General features: G+C 53.3%; 2 protein-coding genes across 12 annotated transcripts; both read left to right on the top strand.

Moving 5' to 3' along the window:
- Positions 1 to 1285: 1285 nt before the first annotated feature.
- On the top strand, positions 1286 to 14405 carry Lamb2 (laminin subunit beta 2). The gene is made up of 33 exons (XM_004834014.3): positions 1286 to 1378; positions 1477 to 1562; positions 1689 to 1861; positions 1944 to 2079; positions 2160 to 2233; positions 2626 to 2814; positions 2906 to 2969; positions 3201 to 3403; positions 3493 to 3613; positions 3912 to 4100; positions 4305 to 4484; positions 4593 to 4705; positions 4971 to 5050; positions 5135 to 5267; positions 5437 to 5595; positions 5671 to 5798; positions 8852 to 8984; positions 9325 to 9517; positions 9592 to 9735; positions 9954 to 10185; positions 10270 to 10433; positions 10514 to 10738; positions 10828 to 11045; positions 11157 to 11253; positions 11342 to 11714; positions 11808 to 11992; positions 12063 to 12304; positions 12383 to 12731; positions 13040 to 13247; positions 13331 to 13472; positions 13556 to 13732; positions 13827 to 13986; positions 14160 to 14405. The coding sequence occupies exons 2-33, from the start codon at positions 1478 to 1480 to the stop codon at positions 14294 to 14296; spliced, it is 5406 nt and encodes a 1801-aa protein (XP_004834071.1). The 5' UTR covers positions 1286 to 1378; position 1477; the 3' UTR covers positions 14297 to 14405.
- A 158-nt stretch (positions 14406 to 14563) lies between these two features.
- Positions 14564 to 25629, top strand: Usp19 (ubiquitin specific peptidase 19). Of its 11 annotated transcripts, XM_021260430.2 has the most exons (28): positions 14599 to 14735; positions 15703 to 15858; positions 16063 to 16322; positions 16587 to 16625; positions 16780 to 16908; positions 16997 to 17130; positions 17203 to 17502; positions 17618 to 17840; positions 17961 to 18117; positions 18221 to 18292; positions 18408 to 18523; positions 18626 to 18846; positions 19069 to 19264; positions 19347 to 19480; positions 19569 to 19727; positions 19811 to 19921; positions 20408 to 20518; positions 20600 to 20701; positions 21150 to 21290; positions 21376 to 21494; positions 21721 to 21858; positions 21964 to 22268; positions 22380 to 22490; positions 22579 to 22795; positions 22879 to 23031; positions 23133 to 23293; positions 23373 to 23551; positions 24500 to 25008. In XM_021260430.2, exons 3-28 carry the CDS (start codon positions 16199 to 16201, stop codon positions 24725 to 24727), a joined length of 4080 nt encoding a protein of 1359 aa, XP_021116089.1. In that variant the 5' UTR covers positions 14599 to 14735; positions 15703 to 15858; positions 16063 to 16198; the 3' UTR covers positions 24728 to 25008. The 11 variants fall into 11 exon arrangements, with proteins under 11 accessions (XP_087042160.1, XP_004834069.1, XP_004834068.1 ...); XM_087186034.1 differs by lacking the exons at positions 15703 to 15858; positions 24500 to 25008 and adding an exon at positions 25153 to 25629 and having other exon boundaries at positions 14564 to 14735; positions 17203 to 17352; positions 18632 to 18846; XM_004834012.4 differs by lacking the exons at positions 15703 to 15858; positions 24500 to 25008 and adding an exon at positions 25153 to 25629 and having other exon boundaries at positions 14564 to 14735; positions 18632 to 18846.
- Positions 25630 to 27942: the final 2313 nt, after the last annotated feature.

Below are 27942 nucleotides of genomic sequence, written 5' to 3'. Positions count from 1 at the left end.
ACTGGGAAACTGAGGTTGCAATTTTCATATCTATTTGCTATGGTGAGTAGGGGCAGCAGAGCTCTCTAGAGCTGTGCTTCAGGCAAGGTGTGACCTTTGCTCATCTCTCCCCTGGGTTTGTCCTGTCCTTCAGGCTGCAAAACTCCCCATTGCCAGGCATGGTGCTGCATGCCTGTAATCCCAGCACTTGGGAGGCTGAGGCAGGAGGATCATCATGAGTTTGAGGCCAATTTGGGCTACATAGTGAGTTTAAGGCCAGCCTAAACTACACAGTAAGACTTTGTCTCAAAAAACAAAACAAAACAAAACCTCCCCACAACTCTGAATAGGGAAATTTAGTGCCTCTGCTTGTACCCTTCTAACCTCTCTACTGATGCTGGAACCCTGCAATCAACTGGCTGGATTGGCAGTGGTTTCCATGGTAACATAAGGGACAATGGCTATCAGCTCCTTGCCCCTGTATTCCACACTGGTTTTTGTTTTGTTTTGTGAGACAGGGTCTCACTGTTCAGTTCAGGCTGGCCTAGAATTCACAGCAATCCTCCCACCTCAACCTCTGGAGTGCTGGGATTACAGGCATGCACCACCACATCCAACTGGCCCTGTATTCTAGAGCTCAAAGATCAGAAACCTATTTGCTTCTTCCATGACCCCAGTTTGGTGTTCCCTCTTTCTGCTAACCCTACCCCACCCTGCCCCTTTCTCAGCCCCTGATTAGGTCTTCATTTAAGGGCTGTTATGATTTATATCTAGATGTCCCTGCAAAGCCTCATGTGCTCATAGATGGGACTTTTGAGAGGTGACTAGATAATGGGTGTGTGGTACTAGATTAGTCCACTGATGGGTTTATAGCTAGTTGTGATGTTGGGAGGTGAAGACTGGTGGAAAAGGTGGATCATTTTGGGTATGGCCTAAGGGTATATATCCTTCCACCTGCCTTGATTGCTCCCAGCCTCCTACCTGCCCTGCCATGGACCATTTTTTCTCTGCCAGGCCCCTCTGCCATGCTGCCTTGCCTTGGAGCCAGGCAGCTATAGGCTGAAATTTACAAACTGTGAGCCCAAATAAATCTTTTCTCCTTTAACTTGTAGGTGTCAGGTATTTTGTTCCAGTAAAGAAAAAATATCTAAGTCAGAGGCATAATAAAAATGTGTGGGTGAGGTGGTCAGTCTCTGGTTCCTGGGGTAAGAATTGTTTCTGGAGGGCCAGAGCAGGGGAGGGGAATTCTGTTGTCTCATGTATTCCTGCCTGGGATCCATTCCGTACTTTCCTTTTTGTCGTGCTTCCTAACTTTGCTCAAAGTCGCCACTAGGAGCTGGGAGGGAAGGCTGGACCAAACTGTGGGACAGACCAAGGGCCTCGAGGGAAATCAGCCAAGGTCCCACACAAGCAGGATCCGCACTGGACCCTGAAGGGAAGGGGTGGGCTTGGGCTCAGCATTTCATCTCCCTTCATCCCTGTTTCCCTCCTCTTCAGGATGGAGTGGGCCTCAGAGGACCGAGGGAGGTGCCGGCAGGGACAGCCTGTGCCCTGGGACCTTCGACTGGGCCTGCTTCTAAGTGGTGAGGGGGCCTGGTGAGGGCCCAGGGTGTGGGATGTGATGGTGGTCTGGGGTGGTTACCTCTAGGGCACATGGGGTGGGACTGCCAATGGGAACATAGCTGAACTGGCTGGCCCTCTGTCCCCAGTGCTGGCCACCACGCTGGCCCAGGCCCCATCTCTGGATATGCCTGGCTGTTCTCGAGGAAGCTGCTACCCAGCCACAGGTGACCTGTTGGTGGGCCGTGCCGACAGACTGACTGCCTCATCCACCTGTGGCCTACGTGGGCCCCAGCCCTACTGCATTGTCAGTCACTTGCAGGTGCTGCTAGGGGCTGGGTGAGAGTCTGGGTCAGGGTAGGGCTGGCAGTGGCAGGGGACTGAATTTGATTCCCCCAAGCCAGGATGAGAAGAAGTGCTTCCTGTGTGATTCTCGGCACCCCTTCTCTGCTCCAAACAACCCAAACAGCCATCGTATCCAGAATGTAGTCACCAGCTTTGCACCTCAGCGCCGGACAGCCTGGTGGCAATCAGAGAACGGTGAGACTGTGGGTGGGCATGGATTGACCAGGGCTGCCTACCAGAAGCCTGAGTCCTTTTACCTCTGACTTCTACTCCAGGTGTTCCCATGGTCACCATCCAGCTGGACCTGGAGGCTGAGTTCCATTTCACACACCTTATTATGACCTTCAAGGTACCTGCATGTCTGGCAAGCTACGTGAATCACTCTGCTTGGCTCCTCATTTCCCCAGCTCCTTAACCCAGGCTTTCTGAGCTCATGTTGTACTCTGGTGCATGGGAGGCTCTTTCATCCTCCCACCTTCCATGGCTATACTTCCTGGCCTTTGCATATTCTCTTCTATTGCCTCAATCTCAGGCTGGGTCAGATTCTGCCTCCTTGGGCCCCATGACCCCTGAGCCTCCTCAGCAGAGATGGCTACCCTTCCTAGTCATCGACTGGCTTCCATGGTCCCTCCCCGCTGTCTGTGAGCTGCTTGAGGGAAATCATAGGCCAAGCAGGGCTCTGGGAAGCCTGGGCTGGGCTTGGGTACTGGTGCCTGCTGATCAGCTATGTCTCCCACCCAGACATTTCGTCCTGCTGCCATGTTGGTGGAGCGCTCAGCAGACTTTGGTCGTACCTGGTATGTGTACCGATATTTCTCCTATGACTGTGGAGCTGACTTCCCAGGAGTCCCACTAGCCCCTCCACGACACTGGGATGATGTAGTCTGTGAGTCTCGCTACTCAGAAATCGAGCCATCCACTGAAGGCGAGGTGAGGGCTGAGATCAGGCTTGGGGGGTAGGGAGGGAGGAGGATGGTCATGTGCAAGATCCAGTGTTTCTATGGAGTCCCTGCCTCTGCAGGTCATCTATCGTGTGCTAGACCCTGCCATCCCTATCCCAGATCCTTACAGCCCACGGATCCAGAGTGAGTGCTCCATTCTTTGAGCCTGGCACAGTCCCAGCGTCCGGCTGGGGACTATTTGGGGCCTCAGTACTATTTTGGATGCTTCCTGGGGCAGATGCCAAGCCTAGTTTAGATTGGGTGGCAGTAGACAGGAGGTCTCTCAAGGTGACCTTGGCAGCTGCAGCCCCTGGGTGGGTATGGGACCTCGAGGGCCTGCCAAGCCAGTTGGCTCCCACCCTTCCTTTCACTCAGACTTGTTGAAGATAACCAACCTTCGAGTGAACCTAACTCGGCTTCACACACTGGGGGACCACTTGCTCGACCCACGGCGGGAGATCCGAGAGAAATATTATTACGCCCTCTATGAGCTGGTAGTGCGTGGCAATTGCTTCTGCTATGGACATGCCTCACAGTGTGTGCCTGCCCCAGGGGCACCAGCTCATGCTGAGGGCATGGTGAGGGGCTTCAAATGACTAGGATAGGGCTGAGGGGAGGGGTAGGCATGGTTGGATGGTGCTTACAACCTGCCTGCCCACTTCCACAGGTACATGGGGCCTGCGTCTGCAAACACAACACTCGTGGCCTCAACTGTGAGCAGTGTCAGGATTTCTATCATGATCTTCCCTGGCATCCAGCTGAGGATGGCTACAGTCACGCCTGTAGGAGTGAGTGATGCTCTGGCGCCCTTTGCCCCAAAATGCTGCAGCCTGGCTATGCCCTAGGTAGAACCTATAGCTAGTTGATCAACCCAGAGTGTATCTAGGCCTTGATGACCCCCTCAATCCTCTTCTATAGTCTGTTCTGGGTGGGGTTCCATCCAGCATGATGTTGAGGCCCTGAAGTCCTTAAGCTACCAGCCACAAGTTCCGGCCTATAGCAGGGATCTAAGGTGGCACTAGGGCCCCCTCTGCCCCTCACCCTGAGGGCCTGTTTCCTCATGTGGCCTCTCCCTGCTCCCCCCAGAATGTGAATGCCATGGACACACCCATAGCTGCCACTTTGATATGGCCATATACCTGGCATCTGGCAATGTGAGTGGAGGTGTGTGTGACAGATGTCAGCACAACACAGTTGGACACCACTGTGAACTCTGCCGACCCTTCTTCTACCGTGACCCAACAAAGGACCTGCGGGACCCAGCTGTGTGCCACCGTGAGGCTGGGATTGGGGATGAGGGAGAGAAAGCTGAGACTCCTGGGGCAAGAACTGGGAAGCCAGATTGCTGTCCAAGTTACAGGGAATTGGGGTGGAGAATTTGATGTGGAACTAGACCAGGGATCCAGGATGGGTGCTTGGGAAAGAACTGATGCTGGACTAGTTTGGTGAGAGTGACCTTGTATCGCTTTTTGCTCTCAGCCTGTGACTGTGACCCTATGGGTTCCCAAGATGGTGGTCTCTGTGATTCGCATGATGATGCTGCACTGGGGCTCGTCTCAGGCCAGTGTCGCTGCAAAGAACATGTCATGGGCCCTAGCTGCCAGCGATGTCGTGATGGCTTCTTTGGGCTCAGTGCTAGTGACCCACTAGGCTGCCAGCGTATGTACCTCCTGCCCTAACTCCTGCGCTGACCTTTAGTCCCTGATCTTTTACTCCTGACTCAGCTGAACCTGAGCTGGGTTAATGGATAGGCCTCCTTCCCTGCAGGTTGTCAATGTAATGCACGGGGCACAGTGTCTGGGGGCACCCCGTGTGATGCCAACAGTGGAATCTGTTTCTGCAAGCGGCTGGTGACTGGACATGGCTGCGACCACTGCCTGGTATGACTAGAGGGTCCTGGGATGCTGGGGTCCTTGACTTGCCCTAAGAACACAGGACTGGTGGGCAATGTTCATGCCCAAGTGAATGGATGCTGAGAACCAGTCCTGGCTGAGAAGCCATAGGTCTGGGAGGCTAAGGGCACAGACCAGCAGTCTGGGGGCCATGTGTTTACCAAGAAGTGGTAGAGACTGAGGGATGTGGTTGGATTGCCTGCTGGGTGGCAAGGGAGTCTGTTTCTGGTCCCCAGCAACCCCTTTCTTTCAGCCTGGCCACTGGGGTCTGAGCCATGACCTGCTAGGCTGCCGTCCTTGTGACTGTGATGTGGGTGGTGCCTTGGATGCTCAGTGAGTATTGTAAAGGGGTCCCAGGAGGGGTATGGAAAGATCCTGGAGAGGAGTTCCTTTGTGAGTAACTGCAACTTCCTTCAGGTGTGACGAGGCCACCGGTCAGTGCCACTGTCGCCCGCACATGGTTGGGCGACGCTGTGAGAAAGTGCAGCCTGGTTACTTCCGGCCCTTCCTAGACCACCTAACTTGGGAGGCTGAGGATGCCAGAGGGCAGGTGGGGGGCTTGTGTCGTATAGTGAGGGTGGCTAGGGAGGTGGGTGGTTTTTGTTTGGGGTAGGGTACTTGGGTGAGGTCTTGGCAAGAGAAATGGGGCTTGGGGCTGGCTGTAGCAGAAAAGATAATGCCTTACCTGAGCTCCCATCCCTGCTTCCACTGCCTCCCAGGTGCTTGATGTGGTGGAGCGTCTGGCAGCTACCGGGGAGGCTCCCTCCTGGACTGGCCCAGGCTTTGTGCAGCTGCGGGAAGGTCAGACACTGGAATTCCTGGTGATCTCTTTGCCAAAAGCAATGGACTATGACTTGCTGCTTCGCTTGGAGCCTCAGGTCAGACCCGTGATAGATGACTGGACCTGATCCTCTAGATGTGGGAGTATTTCCTCCATCATCCTCTTTCCCCAGGTCCCTGAACAGTGGGCAGAGATAGAACTGACTGTGCAGCGACCCAGTTCTGTGGCTGCCCACACCCCGTGTGGGCATGTGGTGCCCAATGATGACCGCATCCAAGGGACTCTGCAAGCAGACATTAGGTGAGGGTACCAGTAGTAACACCTGTAGTGATGGGGGGTTGTGGCACCAGCCCTAAGTTGGGCCCCTGGAAGACTCCACTGGCCATTTGTCTGTTCTTCCCTTCGCATGCTTCATCCTGAGTGCTGTTTGCCAGGCACTGTTGGGCATGGCTTTGGTTATAGGAAGGAAATAATTCTAACCAGGGGTGTGACTGGTCTGGTTAATGTTTATTATATCTTGGGTAGTATTTTTTTATGTATCTTTTTTTTTTTTGGTACCAAGGATTGAATTCGGGACCTTGCGCTTGCAAGGCAGGGCGCAGAAACACTGAGCTAAATCCCCAGCCCTATGTATCTTTTTTATCAATTCTTTTGCTGCTGTGGATTGAACTCAGGGCTTCATGTATGCTAAGTATGTCTTCTATGACTGATCTATATTCCTAGCTCCAAAACTGCAGTGCTGAGGTCCAAACCCAGCGCTTCATACATGCTAGGGAAGTGGTGCATCTCTAGCCCTTTTCTTGGATTTTCTTTTTTCTTTCTTTTTTGGTACTGGGGATTGAATTTGGGACCTGGTGCTTATGAGGCAGGTGGCAAAACCACTGAGCTAAGTCCCTGGCCCTTGGCTTTTTGATAGTGTAAACATTCATATGTATACAGAAGTAGAAAGAATAGCATAATAAACCTAGAGGTATCCATTACAGACATTTTGTCAACTATGGCTTGTGTTTAACCATGATCTCCCTAGTTGCTGAGTGGAGAATAGATTTAAAGGGCTAAGGTAGAAGCTGGAAGATCTGACAGAGACTACTGAGTTGGCCAAGTGACAGTCAGCTGGACAGAGGTATAGTAGAGACAGTGAAAAAAGAGAAGGCTCTGCAGGGCCTAGGATAGAGCTGATGGCTTAGATGTGTAGAGTAGGGAAAGAAGGTAGAAAGGTGAGTAAGGTTATGGGTCTGGGCATCTGGATGGGGGTGGAGGTCTTTACTGAGTGGAGACATAGGAAGGAGCTGAGATGCTTAGACATGGAGCAGGCTAGTGGGGGGAGGTAGATTTCTGTACTTGGAATAAATGGGAGGAGCTAAGTTGGAGATAAAAATTGGGGACTCAGTATTAAAAAGTGAGTCAACAAAATGACTAGAGAAAGGCAAGAGGACTAGAAGCAAGCTTTGGGGTTACACTAGTGTTTGAAATTAGGAAAGGAGGAACTAGGGGGCTGAGTGGTACCGAGGAGTGTGAGCAGAGGCTCAGAAGTTAACAGAAAAAAACTATCTGAAGAGGAAGGCACAGTAACCTCATGACATGCTGCTCACTGCTGGAGTTAGGTAAGAGAGAGAGGTAGCCACTGGGTTTAGCTAGATGGAGGTCACTGATGACCTTAATACAAGATGAACAGAAGTCCCATTGGAGGGAAGGTAGTGAGGACACTGATCTCTGCTTGGGGATTTATTGCACAGCAGAACAAAGATGATGTGGCAGCTAAGGGAAGACTCAAGGGATTGAAGGAGGATGGGGGGCCCTATGCAGAGGACTGTAATACTGATTATGCCCAAAGCAGATTGTAAAGAGTTAACCCCACAATTGGCTTGTTTATGGAAGTGAGTCTGGCTGAAGCCTGCATCCCGACGTCAGAGTAACTTGCATCTAAATTCTGTTCCCACAACTAAAACCTTGAGACTAGAAGGACAATATTCCAATTACAATGAGAGGAATGTCAAGTTTTGGGTTTTTTTTGTACCAGAGATCGAACTTGGGTCCTTGCACTTGCGAGGCAGGCAGCAGAACCACTGAGCTAAATCCCCGGCCCCCAATTACAATCATATATTTTGTCTATTCTCTTCCTAATTTGAGAATGCTTTGTCTTGTCCTTTATGAGCCTTGTTTACATTAATTTCCATAGAAACCATACCTTGCCTTTATTCCAATTGATTGTCAATAAAAGTCAGTCCCTGGGACTGTCCAGCACCTTTGTTGGTTGCACCGGCATTGGTCATCCTGGCACCCCACTTTCTCAAGCATTAAGTTTTGTTTGTTTTTGTTTTTGGTACTGGGGATCGAACTTGGGACCTTGTGCTTGTGTGGCAGGTGCCAGAACCACTGAGCTAAATCCCCGGCCCCCCACTTTCTCTTAGTTCTGTCTCTTAGTGTATTCTTTTTCTCAGGCCTGCGTCACTCACTGTGCAGGTGGGTACTGGAACCTGACTACAGGGGTCTCTACCAGGTCTGAGTATGGTTTTGTAGGATTGGGGAATGATCTGGGACAGTAATGGTGAACCTTTTAGAGACTGAGCACCCAAACTGCAACCCAAAACCCACTTATTTATTGCAAAGTGCCAACAGTGCAATTAACACTGAATATTGAGGTTTTAGTTTAGAAAAAACAACTCATACATTAACATCTTTTTTTTTTTTTTTTTTGGGTACTGGAGATTGAACCTGGGACCTTGTGCTTGCAAGGCAGGCGCCAGAACTACTGAGCTAAATCTCCGGCCCAACATCTTTTATCTTAAAAGAAAAACACAATAACACATGTGCCATAGGTTTGTGCCACTAACCCAGGAGATGGAGAAGGAGACAGAGGAAGTGAAGCAGTCTTAGTGAAGAGGACTAGAAGTTGGGGATCAGGGGAAGTGTGAATTGGTGTTTGAATTACAAATTGGTAGGTTCTTATGCCAGGGAAGTGCTGTGAAATTGCCAGGCTGTATGAAGGTTTCCAGTGAGTCTGGTCTGCTCAGGCGTGTGATCCCAAAAAGTCATGTTATAGGAATCTTATGCTGTTTTTTTGTCTTTTTTTTTTTTTCTTGAGACAAGGTCTTGCTATGTAGCTCAGGCTGTCTTTGAATTCATGATCCCCCCTGCCTCAGTGTCCCAAGTGCTAGCATTACAGGTGTGCATCACCATGCTCAGCTTATGGGAATCTTCTATACAGATTTGCTAGCAGCTGTGTCTAGCAGCTGTCTAACCCAACTGCCTTGGCCAATAGTTTGGTTGACCTGAGTAGGGTGTGAGAGACCCTGGATGATGGGTACAGGGACCTTGGGTGACTTCTTATACCTGTCTCCATTTGCCCTCAGGTACATGGTGCTTCCCAAACCTGTCTGCCTTGAGCCTGGCATCTCCTACAGGCTGCACCTGAAGCTGGTTCGAACAGGGGGACGTGCCCAGCCTCAGGTCCCCTACTCTGGACCTGGCCTGCTCATTGATTCGGTGAACTCTTTTTTTGTTTGTTTGAGATACGGTCTTGCTATGTAGTTCAGGCTGCCTTGAGGTCATTATGTAGCACAGACTAGTCTTGAACTCACAGTGATCCTCCTGCCTCAGCCTCCTGAGTGTTGGGATTACTACCCACCAACTCAGTAAACTCTTGCCCACACCAACCAAGATGGCAGGGCTTGTGAGGTGTGGCCTGTGGTGGGATCTGTGATAGAAGAGGCAGATCCTGGTGATACTGGGATGGGCAAGCTCACAGCACTGTGAAGGCAAGTGCTCTGGGAGTGCCAGTGTGGTCTCCTATCTGAGCTGCACTCTTCCTTGGTTATCCTTTCAGTTGGTGCTGTTGCCCCGTGTACTGGCACTAGAGATGTTTAGTGCTGGTGATGTCACTTCCCTGGAGCGCCGTGCCACCTTTGAACACTATCGTTGCCATGAGGAAGGTCTGATGCCCAGCAAGACCCCTCCCACTGAGGCCTGTGACCCTCTTCTCATCAGCCTGTCCACCCTGATCTACAATGGTGCCCTGCGTAAGTACCTCTGATGTGGGTTAGTGGGGCAGAGGTGAGGGCCCAGCCTGATCTGGCCCTCCTGCATCCCACAGCCTGTCAGTGTGACCCTGAAGGTTCTCTGAGTTCTGAGTGCAACCCTCATGGTGGCCAGTGCCTGTGCAAACCTGGAGTGGTTGGGCGCCGCTGTAACATTTGTGCCATTGGTTACTACGGTTTTGGCCCCACAGGCTGTCAAGGTATTTGCCTGCCCTTTGTTCCCTCCTATTCTTTTCTCCCCTTTGCACTACTGCTCTCCTTCCTCCCTCTGGCTCTGCTTTTTCTAACTGCCTTGGGCCTCATTCTCTTCAACCCTGAGTTCTTTGCAGCTCTCTTCCACCCCATGACCTTCCCATGCTCACCCTACCCAGATTCCCCTTAGACCATCTTCCCCATCCTATCCTCTACTCTGCCTCAGCCTGCCAGTGTAGCTCTGAGGGAGCACTCAGTGGCCTATGTGAAGGGACTACTGGGCAGTGTCCCTGCCGACCTGGTGCCTTTGGGCTTCGCTGTGACCGCTGCCAACATGGCCAGTGGGGATTCCCTAATTGCTGGCCATGTGTCTGCAATGGGCATGCAGATGAATGTGACGCCCACACAGGCACTTGCCTGAGCTGCCGTGATCACACAGGCGGAGAACACTGTGAAAGGTAAGCTTGAAACAGCTGTGAGTGGGCTGGTGGGTAGGCAGGCTGCCTGGGATGACACATCTCTCTTCCTTCACTTCCCTGCAGGTGCATTGCTGGCTTCCATGGGGACCCACGGCTACCATATGGGGGCCAGTGTCGGCCCTGCCCCTGCCCCGAAGGCCCTGGGAGCCAGCGGAATTTTGCTGCTTCTTGCCATCGAGATGGGTACTCCCAGCAGATTGTGTGCCACTGCCAGTTAGGCTACACAGGTGAGTAGGTAGGGGACAGTCACAGGATCAGTGTGAAGTGGCCGGCTGAACTCTGAGTGCCTCCCTTTGACCATCGGCAGGGTTGCGGTGTGACACTTGTGCCCCTGGGCACTTTGGAGACCCATCAAGGCCAGGTGGCAGGTGCCAACCATGTGAGTGCAGTGGGAACATAGACCCCACGGACCCTGATGCCTGTAACTCCCATACGGGGCAGTGCATACGCTGTTTACACCACACAGAAGGGCCACACTGTGCACATTGCAAGCCTGGCTTCCATGGACAGGCTGCCCGACAGAGCTGTCACCGTAAGTATGGGTATAGGAAGGGAAGACTGGGAGTAGGGCTCTACTGCTTGGGCTTCCCTTGACTACTGTGCTCATCTTGGCTGGCACAGGCTGTACCTGCAACCTTCTGGGCACAAATCCCCAGCAATGTCCATCTACTGACCAGTGCCGCTGTGATCCAAGCAGTGGGCAGTGCCCATGCCTCCCCAATGTTCAAGGGCTTAGCTGTGATCACTGTGCCCCCAACTTTTGGAATCTTACCAGTGGTCATGGGTGCCAGCCTTGTGCCTGCCACCTAACCCGGGCCAGAAGCCCCACTTGCAATGAGGTATGGAGCCCTCCTGCAGATCCCTGGGTAATGGGGCCAGCTGTTTGGCTTGTCTCAAAGGCTTAGTAGCCTCTGGTAGAGGCTCTGAGCTTTCTTTTGTTCCCACCCTAGTTCACAGGGGAATGCCACTGCCATGCTGGCTTCGGTGGACGGACTTGTTCTGAGTGCCAAGAACTCCACTGGGGAGACCCTGGGTTACAGTGTCGTGGTGAGGCATCTGGGGTGCCAGGATGGATGGAGGACCTCCTAGGATGTTCCATAGGGGCCCTAACTCATTGATCTGCCCTTTCTTGCAGCCTGTGATTGTGACCCTCGCGGGGTAGACACACCTCAGTGTCACCATTCCACTGGCCACTGTAGATGCCGCCCAGGCGTGTCTGGTGTGCGCTGTGACCAGTGTGCCCGGGGCTTCTCAGGTGTCTTTCCTGCCTGCCACTCCTGCCATGCATGCTTTGGGGATTGGGACCGCATCGTGCAGGACTTGGCTGCTCGTACACGACGCCTGGAGCAATGGGCCCACGAGCTGCAGCAGACAGGAGTGCTAGGTTCCTTTGAGAGCAGTTTCTGGCACATTCAGGAGAAGCTGGGCAAGGTGCAGGCCATTGTGGGTGCTCGCAACACCTCAGCTGCCTCCACTGCACAGCTTGTGGAAGCCATAGAGGATTTGCGGTGCGGATGGGCCAGAGAATACACGGTGGGATGGGGCAGAGGCCCAGTGGACTAGGGCTAAAGCCTCTCTAAACACACTTCCCACTGATGCAGGCGTGAAATTGGGCAGGCCACTGAGCGGTTGACTCAGCTGGAGGCAGAGCTGACTGATGTGCAAGATGAAAACTTCAATGCCAACCACGCACTCAGCAGTCTTGAACGAGATGGGCTTGCACTTAATCTCACACTGCGGCAGCTTGGCCAGCACCTGGACTTGCTCAAGCATTCAAATTTCCTGGGTAAGTTAGCTAACTAGGCAAGTAGACCAGGGCTGATCTTCAGCTGACTGCCTGACTCTGTCCAACTTAGGTGCCTATGATAGCATACGCCATGCCCACAGCCAGTCTGCAGAGGCAGAACGTCATGCCAACACCTCAGTCCTATCAATACCCAGCCCTGTGAGCAACTCAGCAGATACCCGGCATCGGACAGAAGTGCTGATAGATGCCCAGATGGAAGACTTTAGGCAAATGCACTTGGCTAACCAGTGGGCACTTAGTGAGCTCTCTGTCCATACTCGTACCCTGAGCCTGACAGGCATAAATGAACTGGTGAGGTGCAGGGGTAGGGTGGGACAGGTGGTATAGGTGTTCATTCCTCAGAACCCTGACTTGTTCTGTGCTTGGCAGGTGTGTGGGGCACCAGGGGATGAACCCTGTGCTACCAGCCCTTGTGGAGGTGCCGGCTGTCGGGATGAGGATGGGCAGCCCCGCTGTGGGGGCCTCAGCTGCAGTGGGGCAGCAGCCACAGCAGACCTAGCACTGACCCGGGCCCGGCACACACAGGCAGAGCTGCAGCGGACACTGGTAGAAGGTGGTGGCATCCTCAGTCGAGTGGCTGAGACTCGTCGCCAGGCAGGCGAGGCACAGCAGTGGGCCCAGGCAACCCTGGAAAAGGCTAATGCTTCCAGGGGACAGGTGGAGCAGGCCAACCAGGAGCTTCGAGAACTTATCCAGAGTGTGAAAGACTTCCTCAGCCGTGAGCCTCCCCTGTGGCCCAGGCCATGTGGTTGTTTCCTCTGTGTCTATGTGTCTCTCTAGGTTCATACCTGTATCTCAGGGCCTGCTCTGGACCTATCTTTATGACCCCATGTCTGGCCCTTGAGTCCTTGCTCATACTTGGTCCCCCAGTACATGTTCATTGCTGAGTCTGTGCCCCCTGTATAATCCCTTTCCCTGGTTACATTGTTATGCCTATTAGCAAATCCCAGAGTCCACACCCCAAGATTGTATCTCCATGCTCATGCTGGAGAATCTCTGCTTAAGCTTTTGCCTGTGTACCCGTAGAGGAGGGGGCGGATCCGGATAGCATTGAGATGGTGGCCATGCGGGTGCTAGAGCTCTCCATCCCAGCCTCACCTGAGCAGATCCAGCACCTGGCAGGTGAAATTGCAAAGCGGGTCCGGAGCCTAGCGGATGTGGACACAATCCTGGCACGTACCATAGGGGACGTACTTCGGGCTGAGCAGCTACTGCAGGATGCACAGCGGGCACGGTCTGACCCCAACCTGGTCCCTGGCCTCTATCCCTAACATCTGGTCCTGGTACCTGTAGGCCCTAATTCCTTCTTTTCCCCAGGAGCTGGGCTGAGGGTGAGAAACAGAAGGCAGAGACAGTACAGGAAGCACTAGAAGAGGCCCTGCGGGCACAAGGTATTGCCCAGGGTGCCATCCAGGGAGCAGTGGTTGATACACACAACACAGAGCAGACAATGCACCAGGTATGTTCTCGCTAGGACATCAGTGAGGTGAGATTATTGGCTTGTGTCATAGATCTGTTTAACTCTGGGCCCACTCATGGTAGGTACAGGAGAGGATGACAGGTGCAGAGCAGTCATTGAGCTCTGTAGGTGAGCGGGCTCAGCAATTGGATGCTCTCCTGGAGGCTCTGAAACTGAAACGGGCAGGAAATAGCCTGGCAGTCTCTACAGCTGAAGAAACAGCAGGCATTGCCCACACTCGTGCCCAGGAGGCTGAGCAGGTGGGTTGGGGCAGAGCCAGCTGGAGGAGGTAAAGGAAGTTGTTGGCCTCCCACTGGCCTGTCCCCTCCCTGAGACTGTCCCCAAAATCCACAGCTGCTGCAGGGGCCAGTGGGTGATCAATACCAAACGGTGAAGGCCCTGGCAGAACGTAAAGCCCAGGGTGTGCTGGCTGCACAGGTGAGGGCAGAACAACTGCGGGATGAGGCTCGGGGCCTGTTGCAAGCGGCTCAGGACAAGCTGCAGCGACTACAGGGTGAGGAAGGAGTGTGTGGGTAGGAGACCAGTGGGATTGGAAAAAGATCCTTAAATTAGGGCTGGGGATTTAGCTCAGTGGTTCCGGTGCCTGCCTCGCAAGTGCAAGGTCCCGAGTTCGATCCCTGGTATCCCCCCCAATCCTTAAACTGATACCTACCCCCCTCCCCCAAGAACTGGAGGGGACCTACGAAGAGAATGAGCGCGCCCTGGAAGGCAAGGCGGCTCAGCTGGACGGGCTGGAGGCCAGGATGCGCAGTGTGCTTCAAGCCATCAACCTGCAAGTTCAAATCTACAACACCTGCCAGTGACCCATGCCCAGGGCCTACCCTGTCCCCAACCCCACATTGCGCTTCTGTCCGGCTACACATTAAAGAGCTCTCCGCCTGGCAAGGCTCCAATAAATCAGTGTGAACCCTAGCTGTGTCTGTTGTCTGGATTTTTTTGGGACGGGACTGCCTTCTGCAGAGCTCCAGGAGGACAAAGCGCCGCAGCCCCTCCTCGCTCTGCAGGCCTGGCGCTGCCCATCCGGAGCGCCTGCTCCCCGGAAGTGCGTCACTGACTTGGCGCCCCGCCAGCCGCAGCAGTAAGTGGAAGTCGAAACAAAACAAGCGGCTAAAAAGGCGGCGGCCGTGCCGCCGCCCGGACGAGGGAGGGACTCGCCGGAACCGGAACCGACCTGACGCCGGAACCGGAATCGAGAGCGGGTTGCCAGGGCCTGAAGAAGGCTAGCGGCGGCTGTCTGGCTCGGTGAGTGGGGTGGGCCGCGACTCGCCCTTGGGGCCCCAGCGAGGAGGCCTTTGCGCGGGCCCAGACGGCTTCTTCAAGGTCACGGGGTGTGCCAGCCGCGACATCTCGAGCCGTGCAGCGTGCTGGGCCCACCGATGCCGGCGGAACCGTTACCCTATGCTAGGGTCTGGCCCCGGTCCTCAAAGAGGACTAGCGGCGAGCGAGGGAGGTTTCCTGGAGGAGGTGGTGGTGGGCCCAGGTTCGGAGGTTGGCACTGGGCTGTGGTCAGTAATTTTGTATAGGCCTCGACAGCCCCTTTCCCGCCTTGATGCCCCCGAGCATGAGGGAAGGATGAGACCTGCGCCTGAGACGTGGGTGAGAGAAGCAGGTGTCCACCCCACCCCCCCAACTTTGGACCTGCCATTATTAAAGATCCAGCTCACCAGTGCCACATCTGACCCCATCACCCTTCCCTCCCCCACAGAAACATAGGTTAGTCACTATAAGTCCTGCTGCTTGCTCAGGCCAGGGGCTGAGATTGCTAAGAGTCCATGATTTGTCTCTACCTTCATCTCAGTATCTGATTTTGAGAACTTTGTTTTGGATGGTGAAGCTGCCCAGAATGCACTGGCAGTTCCATGGGAAACTGGGTAGAAGGACCCAGTGGCTCAGAGCTGATGATGAGTGAAGGGACTTGGGAAAGAAGGTGATGTCTATTCTGGTCTCAAGCTAGGTGCCTGTCATGCCTTAGTACTGGAGTCAGCCCCTCTCTGTGGCTGGTAGGTTCTTTCTTGGGATGGAGAAAGACCAAAGTACCATAGGCAAAGGTGGGAGCTGGCAGGAGGCAGATGGGTCACCTTTGCACCAGGACCTTTGCTGTGCAGTGGGAGCAGCTGGGTTGAACCTGTTTTCAACTACAACTTGACTCTCCTGCTGCCTAATGGTGTCTAGCTTTCCTGCCTTTCTCCTCTATCTTCTACTTTTCTAGGGGTGACTAAGCAGCCAGTGAGAATGAAGGAAAAGTGTGCACCCTGCTGAGGAGCCATGGCTCCTGTCCAGAGGAGGAGTCTGGTCTTAGGCCATGGCTGTCTTGACCTGGTGCCTCCTCAGAGAGGCTTCCAGATTTGAGGGACTATTGTGACAGGTAACAAGAAGACTTGGCTAGAAGTGGTTGCTGCTACTTGCATTAGTCCCTCTTCAGAATAGCCTGAGAATATTCAGAGCTCCTTTAGGTAATGAGGAGATGCTGCTCTGTAGGGTTAAGAGTGTCCTGGATTGCTAAGCCCTGGCTGTAGCCAAGAAGCAATTTTTTCAGCCTTGGCAGTGATCACCGGTCCCTTTTCATTAGGCTGTCGGTTCCTTGCTGGAGAATTTAGCCACAAAGAGTTGCCAAGATAGCTGGGCCAGGAAGAAAGCGCCGCAGCCCTGACCCAGACGCTGTTGCCGACCCCGGGGCACTCTGGCTGTCAACCAAGCGGCTGAAGATGTCTGGAGGGACCAGTGCCACAGGCCCAAGGAGAGGGCCCCCAGGACTGGAGGAGGCCACTAGTAAGAAGAAGCAGAAGGATCGAGCAAACCAGGAGAGCAAGGATGGAGACCCTAGGAGAGGTGGGAGTGGCATTCCCAGAATATTCATAACTTCCTTTTGTGTCCCTCTCACTAGGCATACAGTGATAGGGGGTTGGGAGATGACTTTTGCCACTTCCTTTGTCTTGGTCTGATGCTGACTGAATGCCCCATGGCAGGTTGGGTAGAGCCTCAGCTCTGAGCTCAGGGTACTTGGCTGAGATCCAGAAGATGGTGTCTTGGGGTAATAGGGTCTGGGAAACTGGCACCTTATCATTGCCTCCCTGTTTTTTACTTTGTTGTTAGTGTCACTGTCCACTCCTCAAGAGGAGCAGACTAAAGAAGGTGAGTAGTGAATGAGACTTTTAAGCGCTAAGAAAGGTGAGTGAGCACTGGGACTTTGGTTTCTATCTTGGGGCAGACCCATTAGGCCTGGGTCTCTGTTACCGGTTTATCCCCATCATCAGCTTGTGGAGACCCTTGTCATCTCCCCTTACAGAGTTGTTGCTTGATTGGAGGCAGAGTGCAGATGAGGTAATTGTTAAGCTGCGTGTGGGAACTGGTCCACTGCAGCTGGAGGAGGTGGATGCTGCCTTCACAGACACAGACTGTGTGGTTCGGCTTCCAGGTATGTCCATCTGCCCTGAGCAAAGCAGTATATTCTAATTCTGTGATTACTCCTGCCCCCGAGCTCACTGCCACTACTCTGTCTCCAGGTGGTCGGCAGTGGGGTGGTGTCTTCTATGCTGAAATAGAAAGTTCTTGCACCAAAGTGCAGGCCCGCAAGGGTGGTCTCCTACAGCTGGCATTGCCTAAGAAGGTGCCTCTGCTCACTTGGCCCTCTCTTCTGGTGAGTTCTAGTACAGGGTAGAGTGGGATACCAAATGTAGTTGATGGGGCTTGACTGTTGTATTTTTGGCAGAAGAAACTAGAGACCCAGGAGCTGGTATCAGGTCTGCGATGCCAAGAGAATGGACAGGAGCTGTCTCCCATTGCCCTGGAGCCAGGCCCTGAGCCCCGCCGGGCTAAGCAGGAGGCCCGGAACCAAAAGCGAGCCCAGGGCCGTGGTGAGGTAGGCTCAGGGGCTGGCCCTGGGGTCCAGGCAGGGCCCAGTGCCAAGAGGGCTGTGCATCTCCGCAGAGGGCCAGAGGGGGAAAGGTCCAGGGATGGCCCTGGACTCCAGGGTGATGCCCCACCCTTCCTGGCTGATCTGGACGCCCAGGTGAGAGCTGGGTGCCTGTTTGGGTCTTAGGAGGTGGGGGGAAGGGGTGTGGACTAGAAGGGGGATCATCTGCTAGGCCCAAGGCTGATCATGCCCACAATCTTGCTATGAATAGGTTGAGGCTGAAGAACAGCTCCAGGTACCACTGCTGAACCCCAAAACCTGCCTTCTGGGCTCAGAGACGAATTTAGCCCTTTTGTCAGGAGAGAAGGCAGTCTTCCCCAGGAATGACCCAGTTCCCGCAGCCATTATCCAAAGCAGAGACTCTGGGAAAGATGGCCACGTCAAAGAGGAGATGGTAGAACCAGCAGATGTTGCAGCCTTGTCAGATGATAAAGGTAGGGCTGGAAGTGGGCAGGTGGAGCCCTAGTTTGGGTTGCAGGGTTGGTGGGTGGGTAGGGAGTAGACTAGAAATAGGCTAGAACCTGTTCTGGTACTGAGCCATGGTCTCAACATAGAGCCTGAGTCCATAGTGAACCTGGCATTTGTCAAGAATGACTCATACGAGAAGGGGCCGGATTCAGTGGTGGTGCACGTGTATGTGAAGGAGATCCAAAGGGACACCTCTCGAGTACTTTTCCGGGAGCAGGACTTCACACTCATCTTCCAGACCAGGTGGGTGGTGGGGCAGGAGCTGGGGCAGACAGTGCACCTCAAATGAGGCCTCACATCTCATGGTCTTCCTTGTCCTTTCTCCTGCCCTGCTCTGCCTCTGTAGGGATGGAAACTTCCTGAGGCTGCATCCGGGCTGTGGGTCTCACACCATCTTCCGCTGGCAGGTGAAGCTCAGGTGGGTGGTGCTAGGCCCTGTCACTATGCCTGTCCCACCTGGGGCTTCATCTCCCTGGCCTGTCAAACCTGATAGCTCCTTTACCCAAGTCCCTGAGCTCAGCCTTTTTCTGCAGGAACCTGATTGAGCCAGAACAGTGCACCTTCTGTTTCACGGCCTCTCGAATCGACATCTGCCTCCGTAAGCGGCAGAGTCAGCGCTGGGGGGGCCTGGAGGCCCCGGCTGCACGAGGTCTGCATACGAGCTCCCTTCGTTGCCCAGCCCTCCATGACCAGGACCCCCATCCCTGCCACGTGCTGCTAACCACCAGCCCCCTCATTCCCCCTTTTTAAGGTGCAGTGGGTGGTGCAAAGGTTGCTGTGCCGACAGGTCCAACTCCTCTGGAGTCAGCCCCTCCTGGAAGTCCTCCACACCCCCTGACAGGCCAGGAGGAAGCTCGAGCTGTGGAGAAGGACAAAGCTAAGGCTCGATCTGAGGATGTGGGGCTGGATAGTGTGGCCGCCCGCACCCCCTTGGAGCATGTATCCCCAAAGCCAGAACCACACCTGGCCTCGGTGAGACTCCTAGGTTTCGAAGGGCCAAGAATAGAGGCTAGCTGGGTGTGGTAGGATTACACCTGTAATCCCATCACTTGGGAGGCTGAGGCAGGATGATGATCGAGAGAGGGCAGCCTGAGCTACATGGTGAGACCCTGTCTCAATCCCCGCCCCCCCCAAAAAAGAATGGAGGGTGGAGAGCCTCAGGGTTGCTCTCTCATGTCCGCTTTGCTCCCACAGCCCAAGCCCACATGTATGGTGCCTCCAATGCCCCACAGCCCTGTGAGTGGAGACAGTGTGGAGGAGGAAGAGGAGGAAGAGAAGAAGGTGTGTCTGCCAGGATTCACCGGCCTTGTCAATTTAGGCAACACCTGCTTCATGAACAGTGTCATTCAGTCTCTGTCCAACACTCGGGAGCTTCGGGACTTCTTCCATGGTGAGGTTAGGGCCAGCAACCTGGGGCAGAGGCAGAAAGGATGCTTTTATCCCTCATACCTTGGTTTGGCTGCTCTTCCTAGACCGCTCCTTTGAGGCTGAGATCAACTATAACAACCCGCTGGGGACTGGTGGGCGTTTGGCCATTGGCTTTGCTGTGCTGCTTCGGGCCCTGTGGAAGGGCACTCACCATGCCTTTCAGCCTTCCAAGTTGAAGGTGATCTGGAGAGGGCAGGGAGGGCTGGCCAGCTAGATGTACAGGGGTTGCTGTGGTTTCACGCTTACACCTTGGTCTCTGTATCCAGGCCATTGTGGCAAGCAAGGCCAGCCAATTCACAGGCTATGCCCAGCATGATGCACAGGAGTTCATGGCTTTCCTGCTGGATGGGCTACATGAGGACCTGAATCGAATCCAGAACAAGCCCTACACAGAGACTGTGGACTCAGATGGGCGGCCTGATGAGGTTAGGGTGGAGCTCAACGTGGGTGCATCTTGTGTGCACTCTAGCCCCTAGGTGTCCTTCGTTCTCACCACCATTTTCCTCAGGTGGTGGCTGCGGAAGCATGGCAGCGGCACAAGATGAGGAATGACTCTTTCATCGTGGACCTGTTTCAGGGCCAGTACAAGTCAAAGTTGGTGTGCCCTGTGTGTGCCAAGGTGTGATGGACTTCCCTCAAGACAGATCCCATAGCCCCACCACTGCAAAAGGGAAAAGGAAGAGAAGAGGTCCCTAGTTGGGCTCAGTTCGCTGGGTGAGATCGGGTCCAGAGACCGCATTTTCAGGTCCTTTAGTGCAACACTGGGGCAAGGAATCTGGCATTGAGGCCTTGGGCTCCTTGGGGCTGAAGGGATCAGGTAGGGTAGGTTTCCTCGGTGAGATAAAGGCAATGTTTGGGCTTAAAGATGTGGTATAGCAAAGGAGTGGCAGGGCTGTGGGTAAGATCCAAAAGGCACATGGGATGCAGGCAAAAAAAATCAAGTAAGCGGCTATCTGCCAGGATTGTGTTTTCCTGCTCCATTTAGTGTTAGAGTTTGCTGGTTGGCTGTGAGGGTCCTGAGAGCTGTGAGAGGGCCTAGAGGAGGCTTTCTGGACATAAGCATCTTGTCTTTGCATAGCCACTCTAGTGCTATCTGTATTCACAGGTCTCCATCACTTTTGACCCATTCCTTTATCTGCCGGTGCCCTTACCACAAAAGCAAAAGGTTCTTCCCATCTTCTATTTTGCCCGAGAGCCCCACTGTAAACCCATCAAGGTGAGGAGTAAGCCCTTCCCCTCTGAGCTGTTCAGGGAACCTGACCCGTCTCCCCCACTGACTCCACCCTTGTCACCACAGTTCCTGGTGAGTGTTAGCAAGGAGAACTCCAGTGCGAGTGAGGTTTTGGATTCGCTCTCTGAGAGTGTTCACGTGAAGCCTGAGAACCTGCGCCTGGCTGAGGTATGCCTGTTTTCTCAGGCTCTTATATATGTGGACATATGTATGTACAGATAAGTATAGTTATTGGCAGTTGTGCACATGTATGTGAACACATGAGACACAGGCAGTGTGCTCTTGTTTGAGGCACTGTTGAAACTAGGCATTGGGCTATGTGACAGAGGTGCCATTAGTTTCCAGCCATGTCAGTTTCTCCCTTTTTTGGTAGTAGACCCTAACTTCTTACCATCTTCATTTATGGGGCTTGAGCTACAAGAATCCCACCATTGTGTTTCTTCTTCCATCTACTACTTTCTCATTTTGTTCCACATCTACATGCTGGCCCTCCCTGAAATTTCCTAGCATTTAGCCTGGCAGCACCATTTGTCTGGAGGGGGATTAAGGGTGGGGAGGAGCAGAGCTAGGGAAAGGGCTTATTCTCACATGGGATCTATGTATTCATTGTCTCTAGGTGATTAAGAATCGCTTTCACCGTGTGTTTCTCCCCTCCCAATCCCTGGACACTGTGTCCCCATCTGACATACTCCTCTGCTTTGAGCTGCTATCCCCAGAGTTGGCTAAGGAGCGGGTAGTGGTGTTAGAGGTACAACAGGTGAGTTGGGCTGACCTGGTAACACAGCACCCTGGTTGGGAGGGCACTCTTCCTTTGCCTTGCTAAGTCAAACAACCCACCCTAGCGCCCCCAGGTACCCAGCATCCCCATCTCCAAGTGTGCAGCCTGCCAGCGGAAGCAGCAGTCAGAGGATGAAAAACTGAAGCGCTGTACCCGGTGCTACCGTGTGGGCTACTGCAACCAGTGAGGACCCTGTGGTTTCCCCCCATCCTTCCTCTCCTTCCACTTGCCACCATGCTGTCCTTCCACACAAAGACACATATGTTTTAAGCCTTCCTCCTGCTACCCTACTTTATTAGACCTTAGGGGAGGAAGACCTGGCCTACCCAATTCCCAGGGTCTTAGACTAGCCCCCAGTATATAGTCATAGGAGTTGGGGCTGCAGTCCTTATCTTCCTCTGCCCTCCAGGCTCTGCCAGAAAAACCACTGGCCTGACCATAAGGGCCTCTGCCGCCCTGAGAACATTGGCTACCCCTTCCTGGTCAGTGTACCTGCCTCACGCCTCACTTATGCTCGTCTGACTCAGTTGCTGGAAGGTTATGCCCGGTAAGTACCCAGGGGTTGGAGTAGGGTGGGGTGGTGGAGAAATGAGGTGTTCAGAGGCACTGGGTTGGCTAAAGAGCACTGACCTACCTTGCTATCTGTTGCCAGATACTCGGTGAGTGTATTCCAGCCACCCTTCCAGCCTGGCCGGATGGCCTTGGAGTCCCAGAGCCCTGGCTGCACCACGCTGCTCTCTACTAGCTCCCTGGAGGCTGGGGACAGTGAGAGGGAGCCTATTCAGCCTCCAGAACTCCAGTTGGTGGCTGAGGGGGACACAGGAGTTCCCCGAGTATGGGTAGCTCCTGATCGGGGGCCTGTGGCTAGCACCAGTGGAATTTCTTCTGAGATGCTGACCAGTGGGACCGTTGAGAATGGCTCCTTGCCTGTTGGTGAGAGGGTGTCCCGGCCTGAAGGTAGGAGCCATCGAAAGGCTCTGAGGGCTGGGATGGGAGGCAGGGGAAGTTGGGGATGATGATTTTGATTTGGTGGGTAGAGGGAGCTCTGATTATCATGTTCTCTCACAGCTGCTGTGCCTGGGTACCAACACCCAAGTGAAGCCATAAATGCCCACACACCCCAGTTCTTCATCTATAAAATTGACGCATCTAACCGAGAACAGCGGCTAGAGGACAAAGGTGTCTGAGTCTGTGGGTGGAAGCCATGGGGTAGTTTGGGCTGCCTGCCCTCCACAGGTGCATGACCCCTGTTCCTGCTTATCTCTAGGGGAGACCCCACTGGAGTTGGGTGATGACTGTAGCCTGGCTCTGGTCTGGCGGAACAACGAGCGCCTGCAGGAGTTTGTATTGGTAGCTTCCAAGGAGCTAGAATGTGCTGAGGACCCAGGCTCTGCTGGTGAGGCTGCCCGTGCTGGCCACTTCACCTTGGACCAGTGCCTCAACCTCTTCACACGGCCTGAGGTGCTGGCACCTGAGGAGGCCTGGTGAGAGCTGAGCAGTGGGCATGGTGGTGGGCAGGGTGGAGGGAGAACATGCTGGTCCTGAGCCTTCTTATGTCCCTTAACAGGTACTGCCCACAATGCAAACAGCACCGGGAAGCCTCCAAGCAGCTGCTGCTGTGGCGCCTGCCCAATGTGCTCATTGTGCAGCTCAAGCGGTTCTCTTTCCGAAGTTTCATCTGGCGTGATAAGATCAATGACTTAGTGGAGTTTCCTGTTCGGTGAGCAATGGTCTCTGGTAACTAGGTAGGACAGGGGGACCAGGGGGCACCCTGGGCACCTGCTGACTATCTGTCTCACCTTTCCTTCATTGGGAATGCAGGAACCTGGACCTGAGCAAGTTCTGCATTGGTCAGAAAGAGGAGCAGCTGCCCAGCTATGACCTATATGCTGTCATTAACCATTATGGAGGCATGATTGGTGGCCACTACACAGCCTGTGCACGCTTGCCTAATGATCGCAGCAGCCAGCGCAGTGACGTGGGTGAGGGCACACAGCCAGTTGGATAGGTGTTAGAGATGGTGCTGCAGGTTATGTTCACATTCTTCCCACCCTGCTGTAGGCTGGCGCTTGTTTGATGACAGCACTGTGACGACAGTAGACGAGAGCCAGGTCGTGACCCGTTATGCCTATGTACTCTTCTACCGCCGACGGAACTCTCCTGTGGAGAGGCCCCCCAGGGCAGGTCATTCTGAGCACCACCCAGACCTAGACCCTGCAGCCGAGGCTGCTGCCAGCCAGGTGAGGCATGGGGGAAGCTTTGTAGGTTAGTTGGGGCCAACTCAGATTGGGGAGGGTTGGGGGATAGCTGCTCCTCCAGCGATAGACCCTTCAAGCTTTGGAACCTGCAGAAGTTACAGAAAGGGTTCTTTACCATCAGAGCCTCATCTAGAGGCATCCTGGTCCCCAAGAGACACTCAAAAGGTACATGTCACCAGCATGCTCCACTAATATGCATAAAGGCACAGGTCAAGCAACTGCTGTGAGCCTCACCAGGCACTGTGCTGTGAACAGACTGTATCTGACTTCTCCCAGCTCTCCTCTACATGTTCCTCACATCCCAGCCTGCAGACCTGCTCTTGGGATTTGTCCCTGTGTTCTGGCTTGCATTCAAGATGGGGCCTGTCAGGGCTGGCCACAGTGTCTGGTAGCTGTCACACTCTCTGGGTTGAGCAGCTATCCCCGGTGATCTTTCAGGGCCTTCTGTCTCTTACTGACATGGTGTGCCTTAGACCCATTTGATAGGCATGGTTATCCCACTTTTCTGGACTGCCAGCCTTCTCCCTTGATCCCATTCTATCAGCTCAGAGAATCCCTCAGAAGACAGTGGTCAGGATCTGGATATGGGGAGTCCCCCCAGGAGATTGCCTTGGGGTTGGCAAACCCAGCCTCCATAAAGCAGTCCCCTCTGTGGGACTCAAAAATTGAGTTCTTCACCCATCCCCAAGAGAAGCTTCATATAGATTATGAGGCTGTCTTGAGACCAAAAGACTGAGGATGCTCACACTCTCATCTGCACATGCTAGACAACCCCGAAACTGAGTACCTGCTCATCTCCCTGCTGCTTCATCTGGACTGCAGGGGCTTAGCTCTGGTCACCCAGGCAGGGCTGTCCTAGCCAGGGGTCTTGGGGACACTGAGTCCTCCCTAATCCCCCTGGGTGCTGATGGATATTTCCACATACCATAGGCTTCCCGGATTTGGCAGGAGCTCGAGACCGAGGAAGAGATGGTGCCTGAGGGGCCTGGGCCTGTTGGTCCCTGGGGACCCCAAGACTGGGTGGGCACTCCATCACGTGGCCCTACCACACCAGATGAGGGCTGCCTCCGGTACTTTGTCCTTGGCACTGTGGCCGCTTTGGTGGCCCTAGTGCTCAACGTGTTCTATCCTCTGGTATCTCAGAGTCACTGGAGATGAGCTCACCTGCACGCAGCTGCTAGGAGCTGGCCTACTTGTCTGCCCGCCAGGCAGTGCCTGCCTTTGTGGTGGGGAACAGCACTAGGCTTTGGGCCTCAGTGTGTACATCTGGTGGGAGAGGGGAAATGTGGCCTCTGCAGGGGCAGAACATCCTGGGTTGGATATCCATCTAGCTGTCTGTCTGTTTCTACTGCTGCACTGACCCTTGGCCTGGAGCTTGGTTCCACCCAAGTTACTTCCTGTATTTAAACCATTAATAAAGCAAGACTATTCAGGCCCGATCTCGTCTCTCTGTCTCAATACTGCTGCTATCTGCGCCTGCCTTGGGACCCTCCCTTGGGTGCCAGGGCTCTGAGCCAGCACCCCCGGGATGCCAGGCAGCATACTGGGCAGCCCCCAACCCCTGTCCTCGTATTCTGTTGCAGGGACTAGGCCCTGGCCAGGCCCCAGAGGTGGCCCCCACGCGGACAGCCCCTGAACGCTACGCCCCCCCTGTGGACCGCCCAGCCCCCACCTACAGCAACATGGAGGAGGTCGATTAGCAGGTCCCTGGCTGTTGGGAAACTGGGTTTGGGGATCCCCTACAGAGGGCCCTCTCTTTGCTGCTTCTCTTCTTTTGCCAGAGGACACTGGCTGCATCAGTGGGGAGTTGGGGGTTATAATTTGGGGGTGGGAACCTCATAGATTGTGACCTCGTTAGCTTGGTCCCCTCAGTGGGCCTTGGCTTCTCCAGCTGCCTCCAGTGCTGTGTGATTTGATTTTCAGTTTTACTTTCAATTCTTCTTGCCCCGCGTTATAAATGTTATAATTTTATTCTAAAAATTGTAATTTTTTTTTGCATTTTGAAAGTGATTGCTGCTGTTTAAATATATTTTAAAAATAAATAATAAATAAGCAGACGACTTAGTGACTGATCTCCCACATGCTGTGGACCTATCCAGCTCCATCATCTTTTGTGTGTGTATCTGTCTGTGTTGGAGACCCTGAAAATGCTGTAATCTGAGGGGCACTTGAGGGGTTGAAGCTCACTTCTGGTGGGCCATGAAGGCCCCTGTGCCATCAGCTGTGGAACCTACCTACTGCCCTGTCATTCCACTGGTTCAGGGTCTCACAGAGGTGGCTGTAGCTGGCATCACTGTCAAGATCTCAGGATATCTAGGGAAGAGGAAAATTCTATGAATCTCTGGATTACAGCATGGAGTGAAAGATGCAGCCACTGGAGCACCTTGGGCTGCCTGACAGCAGGTTGGGGAGGACTTTATAAGGGACTGGGAGCCAATCCACCTCCCTTACTGTTCCTACCTTTTTCTTTGCTATTGTTCGAATACCATCTGCATTCCTCAGAGGGGAATGAAGCTGAAGGAAAACTGCTGAGAGACTCATGGGTAGTGGTGCACACCTGTAATCCCAGCAGTTTGGGAGACTGAGGCAGGAGGATCTCAAGTTTAAGCCTAGCCTGGGCAATTTAGTGGCTTAGTGAGACCATATCTCCAGTTTTTTGTTTTTTGGGTTTTTTTTTGTGGTACCAGGGATTGAACCAGGCTTTGCACTTGCCAGGCAGGCGTGGCACCACTGAGCTACATCCCCTGCCCCATGTCTCAAATTAATAAGTAGGGGCCGGGGATGTAGCTTAGTAGTTTTGCCGCCTGTCTCGAAAGCACAAGGACCCGGAGTTCGATCCCTGATACCAAAATAAATAAATAAATAAATAAATTTGAGAAATAATAAGTAAATAAATGGCCTGGGGATGTAGGGACATGTGAAGGCCCCAAGTTTAATCTTCAATACTGGAGAGATACCAGAGGGACATTATAAATATGGAGAGGGGGTGTCAGTGAGGAAGATCCTCTTCTGGAAAGAGGATAGGCGGAACCAGAGTAAATCTTACTTTGATTTCCTGAGTGAGGGTGCTAGGTCCTGCCAAACTTACTTCCCTTAGGAGTCCCTGAGACCTTGGCTCCTGGTAACTGACCTAGAATATTCATCCAAATTTCAGAGCCTCTGCAACTTTGTATATACATCTTGTAAGAAGCCCCCTTGGCTCTGGATAATGCTGCTCCTTCCACTCGAATTGGAGGATAGGATGCTGATCTCTAACTGGAGGGAGATAGGGAGCAAAGGTACTTATGAAGAAGGTATTTAGAGGAGCCAGAGAGGGAATAAGAAGTAGAGGTGAGGCAGGGTCCTGGCAACCCTGTAGCTTCATCCCCATTCTAAGTCCATGGAACCAGTCTCATGAAGGTTAGCATGTAGGCCTTGCCGGTAGCTCTCAGCCTCGGACAGAGTTAGGGATAGTGCCATGCTTAGTGGCACTGCTAGAGCTACTACTTAATCCTGTTACATAGAGCTATAGGGTCCCATGAGGGAACCAGGATTGCAGGCTCTGCCCTGGACCATGAACAGACTTGCAGGACTTTGCTATGATGATGTTGCAATGAATCTTTTGGTAGCAATCAGGTACCAAGGGAACAGTGGCAGCAGTAGGCACTTTGCATGGCTCTGTTCATCATGGGTTTGGTTTTGTTTTTTGCATTAGCGGGGATTGAACCCAGGGACTTCACACTGATTTACTTCCCTAGCTCTGTTTTAATTTTTTGGTTGAGGATTGAACCCAGGGCCTTTGCATTGAGTTACATCCTCAGCCCTTCTTTATTATTTTGAGATGGCATCTGTCGCCTATGTTGGCCTCAAACTTACCGCAATCCTTCCTGCTTCAGCCTCCTGAGTGCTGGAATTAGAGGCATGTGCCACCATGGTTAGTAGGCCTTGAAATTGTGGGTGGGAGCATCTAGAGTTCTGAGATTACAGATGTGTCCTGCCATGCTTGACTTCTAGCCTTTTTTTAAAATTTCATTTTTAGGGCCGGGGATTTAGCTCAGTGGTTTTGCCCCATGCTGTGCAAGTGCCAGGACCTGAGTTCGATCCCTGGTACAAAAATAAAATAAAATTAAAATAAAATAAAATAAATTTCATCTTGAGATAAAGTCTTACTACATTGCCCAGACTGGCTGGCTTCAAAGTCACAGTCTTGGGCTGGGGATTTAGCTCAGTGGTGCTGCCGCCTGTCTTGCAAGCACAAGGTCCTGAGTTTGATCCCCGTTACCAACCACCCCCACCCCCAAACCCAAAACAAAACAAAGTCACAGTCTTCTTTGCCTCAGTCTCCTGAATAGCTGGGATTACAGGTGTATGTCACCATATCCAGCCATCATGGG

The sequence above is a fragment of the Heterocephalus glaber genome, unplaced genomic scaffold, assembly GCF_053883595.1.
Source record: "Heterocephalus glaber isolate CG9 unplaced genomic scaffold, H.glaber_assembly_v1.0 deba00001504, whole genome shotgun sequence".
Classification (NCBI taxonomy): Eukaryota; Metazoa; Chordata; class Mammalia; order Rodentia; family Bathyergidae; genus Heterocephalus; species Heterocephalus glaber.
Note: the sequence above shows the minus strand (reverse complement) of the source record. Positions and strands in the feature narration are given on the sequence as shown.

Bases quoted from the DNA above. Each gene is read 5' to 3' on its own strand.
- Usp19 (XM_013069991.3), top strand. From the start codon at position 16,199: ATGTCTGGAGGGACCAGTGCCACAGGCCCAAGGAGAGGGCCCCCAGGA. The intron at 17,841-17,960 runs GTAGGGCTGGAA...GTCTCAACATAG, and splicing joins AGCCTTGTCAGATGATAAAG to AGCCTGAGTCCATAGTGAAC. The intron at 19,481-19,568 runs GTGATCTGGAGA...CTCTGTATCCAG, and splicing joins TTCAGCCTTCCAAGTTGAAG to GCCATTGTGGCAAGCAAGGC.
- Lamb2 (XM_004834014.3), top strand. From the start codon at position 1,478: ATGGAGTGGGCCTCAGAGGACCGAGGGAGGTGCCGGCAGGGACAGCCT. The intron at 2,970-3,200 runs GTGAGTGCTCCA...CCTTTCACTCAG, and splicing joins TTACAGCCCACGGATCCAGA to ACTTGTTGAAGATAACCAAC. The intron at 8,985-9,324 runs GTGAACTCTTTT...TTATCCTTTCAG, and splicing joins CTGGCCTGCTCATTGATTCG to TTGGTGCTGTTGCCCCGTGT.